The 20,517-nt window shown below is 31.4% G+C and overlaps 1 protein-coding gene and 1 long non-coding RNA gene across 4 annotated transcripts; one reads left to right on the top strand and one right to left on the bottom strand.

Moving 5' to 3' along the window:
- Window positions 1-1,847: 1,847 nt before the first annotated feature.
- LOC132060577 (uncharacterized) lies at window positions 1,848-5,687 on the bottom strand. The gene is made up of 3 exons (XR_009415953.1): window positions 4,708-5,687; window positions 3,253-3,300; window positions 1,848-2,310 (listed from the first exon to the last, which is right to left on the bottom strand). It is a non-coding gene; the product is annotated as an uncharacterized LOC132060577 (long non-coding RNA).
- Window positions 5,688-8,475: 2,788 nt separating this feature from the next.
- Window positions 8,476-12,818, top strand: LOC132059040 (protein ASYMMETRIC LEAVES 2). 3 transcript variants are annotated; one of them, XM_059451507.1, is made up of 4 exons: window positions 8,476-9,008; window positions 10,340-10,483; window positions 11,201-11,611; window positions 12,275-12,818. In XM_059451507.1, exons 3-4 carry the CDS (start codon window positions 11,254-11,256, stop codon window positions 12,604-12,606), a joined length of 690 nt encoding a protein of 229 aa, XP_059307490.1. In that variant the 5' UTR covers window positions 8,476-9,008; window positions 10,340-10,483; window positions 11,201-11,253; the 3' UTR covers window positions 12,607-12,818. The 3 variants fall into 3 exon arrangements, with proteins under 3 accessions (XP_059307490.1, XP_059307491.1, XP_059307489.1); XM_059451508.1 differs by having other exon boundaries at window positions 8,477-9,008; window positions 10,340-10,476; window positions 11,169-11,611; XM_059451506.1 differs by having other exon boundaries at window positions 8,480-9,008; window positions 10,340-10,476; window positions 11,184-11,611.
- Window positions 12,819-20,517: the final 7,699 nt, after the last annotated feature.

Raw genomic sequence — 20,517 nt, 5'->3', positions numbered from 1 at the left:
AGGAACTCATAATATCTCCTTCCCAGAGAACAGAAAATTGGCACGAATGTTTTATCATGAGAATTTTACATTGTATGACCTACAGACAACGCACTTCAACATTTGTTTGTTTTCACTTCCTCCTAGTAGCCACATTTACTTTTGTATCCATCTCTACGTTTTTAAATATCATAGTGGAACACTCTATAAGATGTCTATAATTATCCCAAAATTTCACATTTTAAGGGACGTAATAATTACCTTACCTCTCTCCCCAAATTTGTTATCACCGATTTTCTCCAATTACAAGAACCCACCTTCTTCCTCATTTATTAGCGAGCACCGCCGCTTTTCTACCAAAAAAGCACACCATCTGCGGTCGAGAGACTCATGTTATGTGTTAATTGTCCTTCATTACAACATTACAATTTAGGATTTTGAATGCTTGTTCTTGGACTTAAAATTTGAAAAGAAAAAAAAAAAAAAACACATATCGGACCGAACCTTTTATCATTCAGATCTATTGTTTCTGCAGCCCAATTGAAATTGGGCTTCTGTAGCCCATTAAGCTGGTGTTGAGGGGAGAAATGGGCCAAAAGAAAAAACTCTAGGAAAAAAAAAAAACGTGAAGTTTAAATTATAAAAAAAAATTCTAAAATCCGAGTTCACTTTTATATTTAAATGGAGTCCCTAAAGTTTCACTTATCAAAAAATATTTATTGTAAGAGTTGTTGGAACGCTTTGATAAAACTTTAAACTTTCTGGACATTATCCTAGAGCTTAAAGAGAGTCACGGGTAAAATAATTCTTTTCACGTTCTCATTTCACTCATGATATATATATATATATATATATATATATATATATATATATATATATATATATATCTATTTTAACACTTTATATAATTTATTATTAATTCACTCGAGAAACTTTGAACTTCATCATTACCACATATCTATTTTAACTTTTGAATTATAAGATTTTATTTTTGCCTTAAAGCGTGCTATAAAATTACATTTGAGACTATAGGAAAACTTTGATTGCCAGCTCAAAAAGTGACAATTCCACCTAGCTCTATTGACTTTCACTATCGCCCCCCCCCCCCCAACAACACACACACATATTCCCGCAACTAGGTAAACCTTGCATAATTTTTTAAGTTTTTCTAAAAAAAATCTTCATTTTTATAAAAATATTCTTCCAAGAAATGTTTTCCTCAGTAAACGTTTTTACCTTATAAAATTATTTTCATTTTCTAATATTTTGTGTGAAATATGATACTCGTATAATTAGATAAGGAAGTCTACTAATTATCAATAAAATAAATATCGTATGACTTGGTATTGCCCATATTTCTATGAGGGAGAAACAAAGCATATTTCATAAATGATTCAAAACAATCAATTTTCTAAAGTTTGAAGGGGGAAAAAATATACGGAGAATAATTGTTTTTGTCGACTGCAAACGTCAAAGTTTTTTCGAAAACTATATTAAAATTTAAAGGCATTCCACAACTACGTACCAATTGAAAACTTTAACGTGTCTTGTTACATTGATTCTGATTTAAATAAACTGAAATTATTTATCAGTGTTACTCAGCTTGCACGAATTCATCAGATTTTACATTGTTATTTTCTTCGTCAACCGATACCCTTAACATAAATTAAAAGAAAGAAAGTCCAATAAGCACGTCTGGTCTATATATATATTATACTAGTAATGTATGCCTGTACGATGCACGGGGCCAACATGGTTATTTGATTTTTCAATGGAGGACGGAATCAATTAGCACATATAGAAGGCAATCGGGGTCACGAGAAGTTTAGTAGAAACACACCTGCTAAACTTTCCAAGTTAAGAAAAAGCCAAGGATGATTCAGAAACAGTGTATTCAACTCTAAAGATGAGATTGTCATAACCATACACACGGATCTTGTATTGTCTTCTTATGACATATTTGTTGAGAATTTCACGAAACCAAATGACCTACTAATATTTTGTCTTTCAAACTACGGCTAGACTTGGCAAACATGATTTTCCTTGAGAAGACATTTTGATGTGCAACATCGACACTCTTGGCGCCATGCTTTAACTTTGTAGAAAGACAGTTCTCTGCATGCCACAATATTCCTTTGCAATCTAGTACCATATTGTTCTTCATCAAACTTGTAATACAATGACCAAGAATCATAAATACTTCACGCATACAACAGTATGTGCCAAAACAAGTTGAGATAAGTGATAACCAGCTTCAAAAGTTGTTCCCATCATATGATGTTCGAACCTTCTGCTGTGAAATCTTTAGCTTCCTTATATATATCACTACTCCTGCATAATTTACATAATCGTCATGAACAAATTGGTCAAATTATAGTAAGCCGGGATTAGTAACTTCAAAAATCAGATAAGTAATCGATTGTCCTCCCCCCCGTCTCAAGTTATCTGTCTTGATTTCTAAAAATAATTGTCTCAAATAATTTGTTGTTTTAGATGTTCAAGATAAAATTAATTGTTTTTTCCATTTTACCCTTAGTAGTTATTGTTCCTGAAGACTACAAACACCTAAATTGTGGGGTGATGTTATGATTGTTCAATTACCAATAACAGGTAAAACAGTTAAAACTCCCACCTAATTAATGTTGTTTAAGGGCGTATAAAAGAGAATCGCAACAAATAATTTGAGACGGCGGGAGTATTGGTAAAAGCCCTTAACATAATCAAACTACTTTAAAATCTAGTCATTAGCACCAGTGGAATCAAACAATTCCTGGCTTTTCCTACTTCAAGTAATTTCCTAATTTGATCTTCAAATTTTTTCCTAAAAACAGTGTAGCAAGATTGTTATGTTTTCTCCTAAGCAATGACAAATAAGACGACACACGCTCCAAATGACTCTCTTGTTTTCCTTAGAAATACTGAAATTATCTTTCTAATGAGGGCACATCGAGCATACAAAGAGTTTCATTTCCTTCACAAAAGCAACTTTTTACATATAACATTTTCCGATAAGTATTCATAGTGACAGGATATTGTACATCCTAGCAAAAGGAATGTGCATTATATGTTACCATCAACTTACAATTTCCACATGATGCTATACAGAATGATTTATTTAGATAAGAAAAGGCTAAGTTATTCACACTCTCTGCATGAGCATCCATTGTCAAACAGAAAAGTATAGCCCACAAATTGCAGGTACAACTTCAAAATATTTAAGTGCACCAAAACATACTGATATAGATTTTCCAAAATAATGAAAAGAGAACCTACCCCAAATGACGCCGCACATCATTTGTTCCGGTGGTGGCATACTTGCAACTGCATAACAAGATAAGAATATTTGAGGTCTTAGATTGGACAATTTAAAATTAAGAAATGGGATAAGGCACCGTTACCCCACTTACTATCTCGTCGGATGCAATTTTCTGCGACACCCACGCTTCTTTCGGCCGGCGGCCGGCCCCCGGCAGGGGTCCATTACCCCCTAAACTTATTTAAAACGAAATAATTACCCCCTAAAGAGCGCTTGATGCCCACTCTCATGTGGGGAGAGTGACATGTGTGCATACTCCTTGCCACGTGTGTATTTATTTGTTTTCTTCTTTTTTTTTTTTTTAAATTTTTTAAAACTTACGTGTCAATTTTTTTTAAAATAAAAATAAAAAACTGAATTTTCATTAAAAAAAATGAGTTTTAAAACCACGTCTTTTTTTTAATTTGAAAAATTTGATTTTTTTTAAACCCATTTAAAAAAAAAAAAAGGGAGAAGAGGGTAAAAACATGGATTAAAGAAGAGAATGAATTTTCTTTTAAAAAAAGGATTTTTAAAACCCTTTTAAAAAAAAAATTGAATAATTTGTTTTTTTTTTAAATATGGAAAAATGGATTTGTTAAAAATATGGAAAACTTGATTATTTTTTGTGCAAAATGTCTTAAAAATCTTGATTTTCATGATTTCATTTGTTCTTCATCAAACTTTTATTTTTCAAATAAAATCCACAACAAGTTGAGATAAGTGAAGTGTTTTTCTGATGTTCTAACCTTCTGCTGTGAGCTTCCTTATATATATCCAAAATGTACATAATCGTCATGAAAAATTGGTCAAATTATAGTAATTTTTTCATAAAATTTTGAAAAAAATTAATTATTTTCTTAACATGTGGAAAACCCGTTTTTAAAACTAAATGTGGAAGACTAATTATTTATTTTCAAATTTTTAAGAAAATGCGAGTTTTTAATCAAAAAAAATCTAGTCAAGTAGCACCAGTGGAATCAAACAATTCCTGTTTTCCTATGATTTCAAAAATTTTCTCAAGATTGTTATGAGAGTGAATGACAAATAAGACGACACACGCTCCCCTCTCTTGTTTTCCTTATGTTTCTTTCTCTCTCTCAAAGAGAGTGAAATTTCCTTCACACTCTCTTTACATATAACATTTTCCGATAAGTATTCATAGTGACATTTAGGGGTTATATGTACCATCAACTTTTAAATAAGTTTAGGGGGTAATAGGAGCATCCATTGTCAAACAGAAAGGCCCACAAATTGCAGGTACAACTTAAAATATTTAAGTGTCGTATAGATTTTCCAAAATAATGAAAAAGAGAACCTATAGTCATTTGTTCCGGTGGGTAATGCAACTGTGCAAGATAAGAAGGTTTGATCCCAATTTAAAAAATGGAACTGTAATAGATGGTTGCAGATTTTAATTGTGACTTACATACCTTGTCCATCATTGTCTATTTTTGCACATATAACTGCATTTGAGCCTGTTTAACAGAGAGAACTCATTAATATACCTGACGTAATATATACAAATATGAATTAACCAAAAAAAACAGAGCAATAAGGGGGAAAAAATGGAAGAAGATTTCAGGCGATGTTTTGTGAGAAAAGGAATTGATTGATAAGAATGGAAGGGGGAAAAACACAAGAAAAGAAAAGCTAAGTGGCATAGTAATCTGTGTTTCTCCAATTAAAGAGGTGTTATCCATTTTCCTTTTACAATGTCCTGGCTAATGTCTATGAATGGAAGGGTTACGATGCACATTTTACACACAAATGAACAATTAAAAAGCATTGCATAGTCACAATGTCAATATCCTCTCATAAAGTTTTGCCATGGTTAATCAGAGCAAAGAACGTGGTTCTGCTTTTGCCTTAGATGAAAAAGTTTTGATTTCCTTTTTCAGGGAATTCTTCTTCTAGATGTTCTCAACTTCTAGCTAAATTCATCGAGTGTTATAGAATTGCATTTGCTCAAAATTAGACTAATAGTAAATTCCTATGTATAAGAAAGTTATTGGTTAATCATCCTCTATGAATTATCCAAAAAATTAAAAGGATAAGCACCCTTCATCTACATCAGCTAAATCATATTAAATTAAAATTAATCACCATTCGCAAACACTAATATAGAGTCCAATTTATTTTCATGTTACAAGTCTTATTAGGACTTGAGTCAAGAACATACATCAAATTACCTTAAGAGGCGTTGAAATTCAGAATCGCCACTATAAAGTCCATTTTTTCAATTCACCTGTCCTGTTTTAGGACTTAACTCAAGAACATACATTCAAAAGCGCCAAAACTGCAATATATGCAAGCATAGAGCTACACTTTTCCTTTTAGTTATTAAAAAAAAATTTAATCTAACTCTCGAAAATGCTTGAAGGCATATGCCTGGGGCAAACTTTATTTTAAAGAATCTGCCATTAATAGTCATATTTGTTTGTCAAAACCCTTAACTTTTTCTTATATAGTTTTGGCTTCTACCAAATAATTATTCCTCTGGCTCCATAAGTGCATTCTAAGTCAACAATAATGGCATGCATCTCAAATCCTGCAAAAATGATGTACATAAAGATGATTCAATGTTACAAAAAATAATGAAACAAACTTCAAATTAATACTGAAGCTACGAATCGACCTCTCTCAAGAGTAACCCTAAATTCCATAGGAATGAAAAGAATAGAGACACTCAAACAAAGAAGACAAAAAGGCTCAGTAACACTGAATAGGAATAGCACAAATTCCAAAAGCAAGGGAAATGAAAGTGATTAGAATCCAGATGTTCTAGGTAAATAAAGAGGTAAACACGTGTAAGTCAAAATAGGGCAATTGAAAGGCACACGTGGTTAAAGGAGAAGCCAAATATAGGCCCAAGTTTATTGTATAACTTATGTTGTTTTTAGTACAATCATTTGCTGCTGTGTTCGTACTCCCTTCCCGTTTATATATAATAGAAATATGGATCCACAACTTGATGAATATGAACTCAAAATCTATGAATCTTTACCAACCCACCCTAACAATTGTTAGGGTGGTCTGAATGGTGGGATGAGGGATTATATTATGTTTAACAATGTTATAATATATTTTTCAAAACTACTTGAATATGATGTGTGCTCCAAGGTCTGAGAAGTCCTACATATGATGTAATGATTATTGGGTGCACCTCTACAAGTAAAGTTAGAGATCTCAATTCTCGTGTATGTGTTGTTACTATTTTTTTTCTAGTTCTTTTTCTACAATTGAGCTAGCGGTTTCAAATCTTATGTTTGTGGGCATGTCTAAGGACACATTGAACTCTCTTCTCCTTTTGTCGGTTATCAATGCAATATTTTTTTTTCTTATGACAAGGGAAACCCGCAATCGCTACCCTTTGCCTTTCGGGCGCACAGGGTAGACCCCGCTTCTATGCAATAGTTCGCAAACCACACAACAGAAATAACCTGCACTAGGCAAGCCCCGTATGATAAGCTCGACCCAGAAGACAAATTCCCTGCTGTCGTAGGCAGGGGGTTTCGAACCCAGGACCTCAAGATTTTATATAATCAAATTATGCAATGTCTATACTAAAATTAGTAGAGAATAATAGCAAATAGTCAATTGCTTAGACGGATGATCTTAATATCTTTTACACGAAATATATACAATGCGTTATTTATAAGCCATGTTCTTGAATTTTCCATCTCTCCAGCTTGCCTAGTGACGAACAAAGTGGATGGAAAATCATGAGATTTCAGGTTTAAATCTCAATGGAGTCAAAACATTAAGGGTCTGTTTGGAAAGCCACCAAGTAATTGGAATTGTATGTAATTACACAGTTTGACCTATTTATTTGACCAAATAATTACTTGGTTAGGTGGGAATTGAGTGTAATTGAGATGGTGTAATTACACTCTCCAGTTCTCAAGCCGCCGAGGGGGGGGGGCTGAGAATTGGGTGTAATTACACCCTGTAATTATAGGGATCCTTTTTTGTTTATTTAGTTATTATTTATTTTAATTTATTTTATTTTTTAATTCATTTTTATTTCTATTATTTAATTTCTTTTTTATTTTCACTTTTTAATGATTTTTATTTTTAAAATATATTTTTATTTTTATATAATTTATCTTTCCTTTCTTCTCATTCTCAACCTTTACTTCTTGTAGTTCCATGTAATTGCTCGTATTTTTTATTTTATTTTATTCTTTTAGCATAATTGTGTTATTATTCTAATTTTGTAAACTACACCTCTTAATATTAGAAAGAAGGAATCATTAAAAAACATGGCATAATGAGTGATGTTATTAAAGTAGAATTTCGTTGTGAATGAGGTTATAGACTTATATTTTTCCTTCCTTTTGAATTATATTTACTTAAGTTACATTAGAACTTACTTATGTTATGTTAGAATTTGACATAAGAGTATTATGTTAATTTTTTTCTTTTTCTTTTGAATTTTGAATTTAGGTTATATTTTCGATTTTAATTTATTTACTTTAGTATTATTGACTTGTTATTTCACATTCCATGCTGTTTATTTTTCACTTACAATTGATATATTTTTTTGGTCAAACATTTGAATAATGTTATGGCATTATATTTATAAATATTTTTTTCTGTCAAACATCCAATCCATGATGTTCTCACAAAAAAATCTGCTTTTAAAATATTATTAATTTAAAATATATATATCAATTATATTTTACAATATTATATATATATATATATATATATTAATTAATACATTTTCAAGAAACAATGTGTTGTTAAATACCTAATTTAATATCATTTATAAAGGCACATATTTTCTCAAATATTAATTTTTAATTTTTGATAATTAAATTTTATTTTTAAATTAAACTAACTGTGTAATTACACTTGTGCAACCAAACAACACGCTTGTAATTACACTGTAATTACATTACGACAAACAAATGCGTCGTTGTAATTACAATCTTTTGTGTAATTACTAGCTTGAGTGTAATTACTACGCTATTAATTACACCAATTCCAGTTACCAGGTGGCTTTCCAAACAGACTCTAACTGATTTGTTCTCATCTGTCTAGCTGGACCTTAATATCTAAAATTATCTAAAACATGCATGTGCTGGTGAAAGATATCTATAAAATTAGTCTATATGCGCGCAATCTGATGTAACACCCCCAACCCATTTATTAAAAAGTAGAAAAAGATGGAACATTTCAACTTGATAAAAATGTACTCTCGTAAGTGTACCACAGAACAAGCTAAGTCGTCAATTTTTTTTGAACAAAGTTCCAAACCAAAAACAAACAAACAAAAAAAAAAGGACAAGAGAGAGACTGTGTGAGTGTGTGTAGAGGCGACTTAAATGTGTGTAAGGGTGCAACAAATGGAATACAAGGACAGGAAAAAGGATAAGTCACATCAATGACACAAGACAAGTCTAGAAAACACCCTTTTCCTTTCATAATAATCCCTTTCTCTTTCTTTCTTTCCTCCCCTACTAAAACCCTAAAAACCATAATTCAAACACATCAAACTCCTATACCAGAAGAATAACAAAGATCCCTCCAAAAAACCAAATATAATAATCACAACAAGTCATAATAACTCTAAACAAAAAAACTTTTTGCTTTCTCTCCGTTTCCTTAGCCTCTTCTCTTGGGCGTTTTTTTCTCCCTTTGCTCAACAAAGATAAAGGCCAAAAATATTTCAAGTTCTCTCCTTTTTCTTGTGTCTCCCCTTATATATTGTCACCATCTTTCTATGGTAATTATATTTTGACAACTTTTTTTTTTCTCTCTGTCCTCTTCATATGGAAGCTTAAATATTGCCCAAATTTTAACTTTTCTACTACTTCCTTATATTTTGCATGATTTATATATCATTCTTGTGTATAAGAAAATTACTACTATGTCATTTCAGCTTGAACATCGAGTTTCTTCTTAGTTCTTTCTCTCTGTCCCTTTCTTCATATATATAGCAGATTTTCTTGAAGATCCTCAGTCAGAAAAAAAAAAAAAAGAGCAGGCTGTTTTTAGCAAAAGGGAAAAGGATAATCATTTCATATGTTGTTATATACTAGTAGTAGAGTATACTTTTTTCCTCTTCTTGTTTTCTGTATGAAAAAGAAAGCTTTTTGCTACACAAGATCCAAGCTTGACTTTTAAGCACTACGTGCTGAAAAATAGAATAAATAAATAAAAAATTGTTTGACCGAAGAGTTCTAGGAGATTATAGTGGCACGCAAACTTTCAAAAATAATAATTTAGGTGCTACTTTTATTTTTTCTTTAATTTCTTTCTTAGTTTGTTCATTTTATTCCACCGAGTTTTCGTTTATTTACTTATCTCAAGAAAGGGAACTTCAAAGTCTTAATTTTTCTTTAATCTAAGAGTTAAGTCATACATTGTCTTTGTAAAAAAAAATAAAAAAAATTACACCTTGTTTATGTCATTTTTATAGTAAGTAATGAGTCTTATATTCCCGATAATATAAAAAGTTATTATTCACTCTGATCTTTTTTTAACTTAAGCACTTTCTCTGATGAGTTTAAGTTGTATATAACATCAATATAGTATCAGATCATCTTTACCTGTGGTAACAACTAAACTATCTTATTTTTAAGATTACAAATATCATTTTTTAAGAAAATTTACTTATAGATATGTTTTAACCGACTTGATAATGTAAGAATTTATTGTGTACACGGAAGATGCATATAGTTTAAGCACTGTGTCTAATATGAGATTTGTAAATTCTGTAGAAGAGGAGGTTCATGAATTGTGTGAATGAGTTTCCAAGCAAGATCTAACTAAGGAGACTAGAATTATGACATCGTAAAGAGAGATAATTATAGTTTAAACAAATACGAAAGCTCTTACTTTCACACTTAATTTCACGGGATCCAATCCCAAAATAAAACTCCCCAAGAAAATCTTTCTGTACTTATATTATTTCTTTCCATTCTTAAGCTGTTCATATTACACGTACACAATTTTATTTTATTTTATTTTTCTAGCTTTTACTAACACTTGGTACAAAATATGTACTTAGGTTGGTTATACCATTCTTCTTCATAAATCTTCATCTTTTGTCAGGTGTAATAGTATTACTGCCAAGATTTTTGCTGGTCTTCAGTTGCAGCAAACAGATTAAAGCAGAGGGGCTTATTTCTATTTCCTTTGGTTAATTAAACACAGCATCAAAATCGTGCCAATATTCATAATAAAAACAGGTATGTAGTACTTATATTACTGTTTCTTCAAGACCAAAAAAAAAAAAATTACTATTTCTTCTGGTAGCTTGTACATTTTCCTTTTTTATTTTATATCCTTTTTGGCCTAAGTAAATACAAAAATTAAAAGATTTTTTTGGATCTGAATTTCGATTGCAATTTTAAGAGCTAGCATTCAAGAATACTGTTTTGGTCAAAAAAAAAAATCAGTCTGGGTATTAAAGAAGCTCTTTTAAGATGTTCACACTTCATAACGCAACTTCTTTCCACATCTTCGTAAAACTTTCCAAGAAATATATACTCACTATAGCATCCCAATTGTGAACTGTTAACCACTTATCGTTATTGTTATAAATTTAATTTATGTACTATACTGATACTTTAAAGATTCTTTTTTATTATCGATCAGTGAACTCTAATTTGTAATAGCATGTCAGTTACCATTTTCACTAGATTACCAATTATGTAAGAATTATCAAAAGATTTTCCTGTAATTACCTAACTAATCTGATTGTGTAAAGAGTATAAATTATATCAATCGTCGGTGTAAGAATTTTTTACAGTATCAGAAATATTTACCCGTTTATACCATGTAACTTGTCTTATTTTCAAGTTTACAAATTCAACATTATAAGAGGGTTTATCTATAAATATATATCCTTGCATATAACTTAAACTCTGATTGATTTCAGTACCATTTTTTCTAGGCCTCAAGTGAAGCAAGGAGAGAAAAACAAGACAAAGAAGTCTTCGTTGTTGTCATCGTCATCGTCGTCAATGTCATCTTCGTCTTCATTATCGTCGAATTCACCGTGCGCGGCGTGTAAATTCCTACGTCGGAAATGCCAGCCGGAATGTGTGTTCGCCCCTTATTTCCCGCCTGACCAACCGCAGAAATTCGCGAACGTTCACAAGGTGTTTGGGGCTAGTAACGTGACCAAATTGCTCAATGAGTTACAGCCTCACCAACGTGAAGATGCTGTAAATTCATTAGCATATGAAGCTGATATGAGACTACGTGACCCTGTATATGGATGTGTTGGTGTAATTTCACTTCTTCAACACCAACTTAGGCAACTACAAATGGACCTTAGCTGTGCAAAATCTGAGCTTTCCAAGTACCAAAACTTAGGAGGTAAACAATGCACTTTTTAATTACTCCTCCTTATATATCTTTGCACATTTTTTTATGGTTCAAATACGTGAATTTTTTCTTTTTTCTTTTTTGAGTAGTTGGATGATCTTTTTCTCTAAAAGGTTGAGTAGGTATCCGGAGATGATTTCGTGGAGATTTAAAAAAAGTTGTGCGTATTTGAAGTTGACGTTGTGTTTGGACAAGAAAAACACAGTTGAAGTGTCGTGAGTGACTTGAAAAAACTTCTAAAACCTATTTTTTAAAATTCAAATTTTATATTTCAAGTTTGAAGTTGAAATAATCGGTCAATTTAATAAACAAATATATATTTGAAATAATTTTCAAATATTATTTAAAATTTTGGAATCAAAATCTTTGACAGAACGGCCTTAAAGTTTGTAGATATATTACACTTTTTAATATTGTAGCACTTAATTTTATCAGGTTTAAGTTAAATATATTGGCAGTGTGAAAAAATAACATTTCTAACAGTGAATATTTTAACATGTGATATCAGGTTAATTATCATACTTATCATATTAACAGTCGATCCTTATCAAGAAATTTACGTATAATTGAATGAAAAGTGACCTGACTATGTAAATATTTTGCACGTCTTTAAATTATAGAACTAATTAAGTTCATTATATTATGTCTTGATAGGTATTGCTAGTACTGCTACTCATGGCCTCTTGGCAGCTGCAGCAGCTGCTGCTGCCACGACCGCCCATCACCACCAGCAGTTCAACTTTATGACTGGAGGAGGTGGTGGCGGCGGTGGTGGTGGTGGAAGGGACCATCACCACCACCTTTACCACCATCATCAGTTCTTCCCTAGAGATCAACCACAACAACAACAACACCAACACATGATTCGAGCTTTCGAAGGTCATGGGAGCAATAACTTTGATGCAAGTGGCCTTCTTATAGGTCAGTTGAGCCAGTTCCAGGCTGCTGGAGCTGATGGCCGGCGAACGCCGGTGGATCCATCTTAGTTCATTTAGGTTACATATGGCAAAAACAATACTACATTAAGCATGATGACTATGATGGCTAATACTGGTTTATTAGCCCATGCACCATAGTTAATTATCTACTATAACTATTTTTGAGAGACCAAATATTGCATGAAGTTTAATCAGCTCTGTAATGTTAATGATTTTGTGAGTGTTATTAATCTAATATTTTATATCACTATACTTCTTGATCCTGCGTTGATGTTTTAATTTGTTTCCCAAAAATCTTGAGGAAACAACAAATTAGAATAAGATATTCATGTAAACATATTTTTGTTAAACTATTTTGGAGATCAACAGCTTTTAGTATGATTAAATCTCATTTTCTTGTGGATATTGTCCATATATAGTCTTATATTTTTGGTCAAGGTAGGTTTCCTCACCCTCTCAAAATGTGTGTTCACGGGATTGATGGTATTTTTGAATACTTTTTTGTATTAATTATATGTCTATATATAATATCTAACGAACTGATATTACTCTCAAAGACAAATGAGACGTCCCAAATACTCAAATAGATTATAGATGTATTTTGTATAAGTATAATATTTCACCATTTCACAAGGAAAAAATGTACAATGGCCTTGTTATAGTATATAATTTCAAATTAATGTTCAAAACATTTTTCCATATTTACTTAATAAGTATGCTTTTTGTTAAACTGAAAATTTCCAAGATAAGGCGTTGAATTTTGATAACCCAAATAATTATGTTTCTCAAGGAAATAACAAGTACGGTATATATCTTTACCAAATCAGAAGTAATCCTATGTAGGACAGCTGTAAGTCAAAAGGTAGAGTAGTATTTTAGGCCAACGTACAGAAAACAATTGCATAGGGTAGTATTTTAGGCCAACGTACAGAAAACAATTGCATAGGGTAGTATTTTAGGCCAGCGTACAGAAAACAATTGCTCTACTACTATAAGGTAAAGTATATTATAGTTGCATTGCCTTATATAGTTGGTTTAGTCAGACGTGAGATTCATGTATAGAACAGTGACACTTCGATAATTAAAGAAAAAGATAGGTCACAACTCACAACCCTATATACTTTAGGGATTGCACTCATATGAATTTTTCATATCGCATCCGATCGTTATACTAAATTACATCAATTTATCATTGATCAAATCATATATTAAAATTCATATCGCATCCGATCTTTATACTAAATTACATCAATTTATCAGTGATCAAATCATATATTATAATATAAAAGTTTTTATTAATTGACTACAGTCATGTGATAAAAGCGTATGGAGAAGACGCATATCTACTTTAGTCTACCAAGTCTAAATAAATATTTTTCTAATTTTATATTGCACCTGCTCTTTCCTTTTGATTTCCGTATTTACTAATTTCTTTGCTGAAAAAATAGATAGCTATGGTCTCATTAATTGGTCTTCAACATGAGAAAACAGAATTCGACATAAAATTCTGTATTTATAATGTAATGTTTGTTTTTCACTTCACTTTGTTTTTCATAATTCTCGTACACCTTATACATGAATTTATATGAACTATACTAGTTTGTAACGAAACAAATAATGAAATTAATGATACATCTATATATTGCTGTTTTCTAGCTAAGAGCATCTAAAAATGCCACAAAACCCCTTTAATTAATAAAACTACTAATTTAGTACTCAATTGGTAAAACCAATTCTTGATTTAAATGTCATGGCAAAACCAATTCTTGATTTAAATGTCATATTTTCTATGCAACAATACATATAGATTACATCAAAGAGATTTAGGGAGTTTCCACGGTTTAACCCGTGACCTCCTGATCACATGACAATAATTTTATCAGTTATGCCGAGACTCCCATCAAAGAGATATATTGGATTTGACATTATTATTAGATTAATTATTTCCATCTTTTTAATACGCCTAAGGTGCATGCAAAATATAAAAAAGAAATTCTATGCCTCAATAAATACAAACAGTAAAGAGAAATGGGTAGGGGCAATGATGATATTCTAGTAGTTTGTAAAGTAATGATGAACTTTTGTCCTTTAGAAACTGGCAGAGATAGTAGTAATGTATAATGCAGTAATACGTCTCCCTGACACTTTATACAGCTCCATGCGTTTTGTCTTCTTTCCCATGTTTCCCTTCACCATTATTACTCTTATATATACTTGGACGTTCGATATTCGTTTCGGTGCTCGATAAATCTGAATTCGCATAAAAAAAATTACATTGTATTTTGGGTTAGAGTGTTTCTTATTAAAAATATTCAAGCAGACGGCTCAAACTCGAAACCTTTAATTAAGAATGGAGAAATACTTATCATTCCGACAAATCTTACTCCACCCATTTTACTATAGTGTTTTACTTTCATTTTTTTTTTGTATTTAAAACTAATGTTTATTTATATAGTATCTAATAAGTGTTTAATTTTAATATTCTCATTTTACATTCATGTCTCCCTTGTAAGAATGCCATGACGTGTTTACAACCATTGGATTTAAAACGTATTTTTGGTATGTCAAACACACGTTGATTTAAGATCATAAGATCTAATTTCTTTTCACCATTCAAAATTTTATTTCTTACATTCCGTCTTCCGCACGTCTAATCAAATTAAGATACATAAAATGATAAGGTGATTATATAAAATGAAATAGAGAGAGTAATACATGAGAAATGACACCGTCAATCCTATAAGTGGACAAAGTGTTTTTTAATGGATCTTATGCAACACGAGTTTAAATTAATCGAAATCCTACAACGGATATCAAACCCATGTGCAATTGGGTTGACTAGGGTAAGAGGTTTGGGTAGGGAGGGTGCTAGGGGGGTAGGATTGTATCATGCACTTTCTTAGGCGTAAATATTGTGGCCGCAATAGCTGTATAAGTGTCATGCATGCATGTTCTACGGGAGGGAAAAAGAGTGCCCTTTAAAAACCCACTGAATTTGACTAGCTCTCTTTTGGTTTTTAAGTCCTTCTAATTAATGAGGTATAAAACAAGTTTTTGTTTATATTGACTGACTCATTAAATTACTCCATAATTTGTGATCGCATTTGATTTTTTCCATTTTTCTTGTACTGCTAATTTTGTTATTTATTCGTTTCTGTTGATAACTGTTGAGGCACAGACTGAATCACGACGACAATGATACTTTGGGACAATTATTTCCAATTGCTGCTTAAAGCCCACCCAACAACAAAACTAGTATGGACAGCTAATTTCGTCTTGATCCTCTTTTTTTTTTTTTTTTTTTTTTTTTTGGTACTCCTAGTAAAAGTTTGAAGTAAATTAATTAAAATATATTTAACAAAATAAAATTGATTAAAAATGTATTGGGTTTTAAATCCCAACGAAAGCAAGTAGGTGATTTTTTTTATCTATCTAAATCATCTTAGTTTATATAGTTACCCAAACTTATGTTGATAGGTACCTAGGGACGAAATCAGGATTTTTGACAAGGAAATTTTAAAAAGTAAAAAAAAAGAAATGTCTTGCGGGAAGACATAAATCCGCAATAATGGGCTAAACATTATGCTCTTCAACCACTATATATAAAAGAGAAAAGTGTGTGCAAAATGTGGTGGTCAAAGAAAAAGATCCAACTAAATAGTACTCCGGATTTTCATGTTACAGTTTTGTTGTCAGTCATTCTAACTTTTCATTCATACTATTTGATTGAACTTGGTATAAATAATTGTTCTCCTCTGAGCCTATATATGCTATGAAAATAAATCCATATGAACGTAGTCCTACAAGGACATTTGAAGATATATATTTGAATGTTGTGCATACAAACATAGACATAAAAACAAAGTTTAAAATGTGAAGAAGTAAGAAGTGAATAAAAATTAGGGGGATATCTCGACAGAAGCGCAGCTTACGAAGCCTACAGGGAGGGATTGGTAAAATGCATTTATTTCGGGTTGTCCCTCTGACTCTGATACTGCCCCCCCCCCCCAAGCCCACCCCACCCTACGCCACCCCCAAAACACACACACCATCCTCTCCCAATAAATATTTGTAAGAAATACATTAAAATTATGATCACAATGTGTGTATGTGTGTGTGTTTATGTGTGTGTATATATGTGAGTGTGTATAAAACACTTAATTAGTAATCATATAATGATTAATATGGAGTAAACACTAGGTGTGATTTAGTTTTTACCTTGCTTGGCCGTAATCTCAAATAAGTTATCAATCGGCAGTATCAATTTTCATTCACCATATTATTCAATTTACATAGTGAGAATTCATCATAACTTAATTAGTTTTTATGTTGGTTCTCAGTCTACTATAATCCTCGTACTTTCGAGCTTGATATTAGTAATATCAACAAGTTTACACGAACATAAAATTGGCCAATTCTTCTATATATACGGGAGGAACTACTGATGAAGTTACGGGTTAGGCGAAGTAGCGTTTCAAAAATTTTTAGCTTTCGTACTCTATATTTATATAAAGAAATTACTTAATACTATATGTATAAATAATCTATGAAGAGCTCAACAACAACAACAACATACCCAGTGAAATCCCACAATGTAGGGTCTGGAATCTATCAAGAGCTCAATAAGCAAAAAAGATTCTGATTTAAAACCTGGTCACATACTTAAAATTTTAAATTTGTCTAGGTATTATATTGAACAAATATTTTCTATATCAACCCATGCAAATAACTATGCTCTATATTTAGTTTGAAGCAATTACTACTCATTTTCCATCCACCCCACCCCACACCCCCGCGCCCCACACACACACCCCACACATATCGTATCCCTACTTCTGAATTTGCATTAATTGGACAATGCCAACGCAAACGACTCTTCATGTACCCATCTCTCCTCTCAATTGTTATAGTCAGAATTGACTAATCCTATTCTCTGCAGAAACAAACAATGAATAAATCTTTCAGAGAAGGAGGGCTATAGCTACAACTTCGCTCTATACATTGACTATTCCATTCCCCTCTTAGCTTTAATTATTCCCCTTCTATTCTCCTTCTTGGAGTTTGGTATATATTTATATATGTATATATATATATATATATATATATGTAGTACATAAATAAAGCTTATACTCCCTCCGGATATATAAAAAAAAAAAAAAAAAAAAAGTGTCCACTAAGCCATTTACACACCCCTTAAGAAAATACTAATTTCTAGACAAAAATAGATATTTTGACTAAACTACCCCTAATTAAATAGGCATTCAAATTTGATCATATAACACTTAATAAGGATAAATTTGAAGAAACAATGTTAATTCTTTTTTTATTTGATCAGTGAACACTTTTTTTGACCCAATAAAAAAAGGCTAAGTGAACATTTTTTTTTTATCAGGAGGGAGTATTATCTGGTTATTTTCACCAGTTATACTCTGCCCGTTCCAAAATAAGTGTTATCTTAGCAACAAAAAAATTATCTCAAAATAAGTGTGATGACACTTATTTTGTGACGGAGGGATCGAGTAGTAGTTTGACCGCATTTCCTCTGTGTTAGTAAGGTTCTCAATTTTTCTTTCCTTTATGACTATAATATACCAGGGGTAGGTGAATGCTAACGAGCAAAAAAAACAAATATACGCTAAGCCGCTATAACTTTCACGCAATTATTACTGTTGCTTCTGGCCTTACTTTTCACTAAGAAACTAATCTAATTAAATATAGAAGTTATAATTTCTGAAAGTTAACTTTCTTCGTCCATATATTATTTTCAACTTTTCATATTGATATTTAAAAAAAATTTACATATAAATATCATTTGAATGACCTAATATATAAAATATAAACTCTTTGTATATGTGTAATATATGCACTTTCCTAAAGGCTAAACATATAGTATGTGGAGAAAAAAATCAGTCACTCACTCACTCTCCCAAAAGGGGCTTTTAATTTGTTTCTCTGTTTCTGTGTCCATTTATCTTTGTATCTGTGTGAGAAAACAACGTATCAATCAGGCTTTTCACAAGGAACATCTCTTACACATATTTACTTCTTTCTTCTCTCTCTCTTCCTTAAATTATCAATTACTCTACATGCCTTTTGCCCCCTTAGGAGTATTTGTTTTCTCTTTCCTGATTTCGTTCTTTGGAAGAATATCATGCACCAGGCATATGTGTACCCTAAATTCAAAAGTCACTGCCCTTTTTGAACAGGGTTTATAGTACATATGGACAGTGTAATAGCAATGTTGAATCCATCGGGATAACTTGTGGTCCGCAAGATCTTTCACTTGGACATTTCAAATATATTTTGTTCCAGTTAGACACGTAGGTGGACCCTGACAGTGCCACGTCAGCAAAAAGTGTTCAATAACACATTTTACTCAAGTTCAAGTGTCTAAACGAAACAAGGCATATTTGAGGTGTCTAAGTGAAAAATTTTGCGGTCCACAAGGGGCTCCCGAAGGGTTCAGCCTAAAAGAAATTTATAGTATTACCAATGTATTTGTGGGCATGGCTTAGTGATTGATAAAGTCGGTTGAGAATTATAAGGTTTTGGATTCAGATTATAGCGAAGTAAAAAACTAGGTGCTAATATTTTTCTCAGTCATCCAAGCTTTGGTAAACAAAATTATTAGTATTTGCGCTGGTGGAAGGGAGCACTGCAAATCCATATTCTTCAAATCTTAATAGGAGGTAGCATGGATATCGTGAAATTAGTCGAGGTGTGTGCAAATTGGTCCGAGTATCCCAATTATAAATTTTTTTTGTTTTTTTTTTTGCATTATCATTATAATCTAACATGTTATAACAAGTTAAGTATTTTATTTAGATAATTAGTTCACTTATTATCAATAATTACTTGTAGTTATCATTTAGATAATAGAATAAAAATTATTTTACACCGTCACACCGACGATGCATAAACGTTAAACTCTTTTAAAAGAATTTAAGTTTTATAATCTGACATTGTAAAAGAATTTTTTTACCTTTAATTATGTTACCAAGGTTACATGTTCATTACAAGTGCGTAGAATTGGTTACCTGAAAATAAAACAAGTAACTTAGTAAAAGAAATTAAATTGCATTGATAATAACAATACTACTATTAGTACCTCAATCTCAAATAAGTTAAGAGTCAATTGTGTATATAAATCCTCACTAATAATACTTCCACAGGTAAATTATATTAAGAAATATTACCAATATGTATAGTTCGGCTAATATTATTAACCAATATGGCCTGAATATACAAAATTTATACACTGATTATGTATATTATATGTATGATATATGTATATTATATGTATAAATATTCGAAATCTATACATTTGGTCATATTTTGTTAATTAGATCACCCAAAGGCATTGAGTTGTAATTTCCCCCCATATTTATATATTAAATAACAGAAATTATTTACATTGTCAATATATGAAATTAAATTCTTTTTTACTAGCTACAATGTGTGTCGTCCAATACTATACACAAGTACACAACATGGTTTGCTGACGATAATACGATACATCCATGTTGTTTTGGAACTTTTTGCTTTGACTTTCTTACTTTTTGACCAACACTGTTAACTCCTTTAACTGTTTGACACTTCTCATTCTTCAGCTTCTATTCCTTTTTTACTTATTCCTTTTTCAGCAACTTTATTTTTTTCTCCAATATTTTCAGGAACTACTTTAGTCGAAACTCTACAGTATATATGTAAAAGCAGTTTCCTCCTCGAATAAATTTTGAAGGTTGTTTCTACTGTGGTCTAAAGATTCACGAAAAAAGAGAAATATCACTGAAACAGAAAATAGAAAAGCTGTATAGCTTCTGTCGTTAAATAATGAAGGATAGTTGCTAACTCTATCTAATGACGAATTAGTGATAGATTAATAAAAAGGGAGAATACTGTTGTTGGTCCCTCAGCTATTGGTAAATTCTTGTTATGGTGCTTGTGATATATACATGA

Source organism: Lycium ferocissimum, chromosome 6 (assembly GCF_029784015.1).
Source record: "Lycium ferocissimum isolate CSIRO_LF1 chromosome 6, AGI_CSIRO_Lferr_CH_V1, whole genome shotgun sequence".
NCBI lineage: Eukaryota > Viridiplantae > Streptophyta > Magnoliopsida > Solanales > Solanaceae > Lycium > Lycium ferocissimum.
Note: the sequence above shows the minus strand (reverse complement) of the source record. Positions and strands in the feature narration are given on the sequence as shown.

What these genes read in the sequence shown, in the direction of transcription:
- LOC132059040 (XM_059451507.1), top strand. Translation starts at nt 11,254, where the DNA reads ATGTCATCTTCGTCTTCATTATCGTCGAATTCACCGTGCGCGGCGTGT. An exon ending in CAAGTACCAAAACTTAGGAG is followed by an intron (nt 11,612 to 12,274) that starts GTAAACAATGCA and finishes ATGTCTTGATAG; the next exon opens with GTATTGCTAGTACTGCTACT.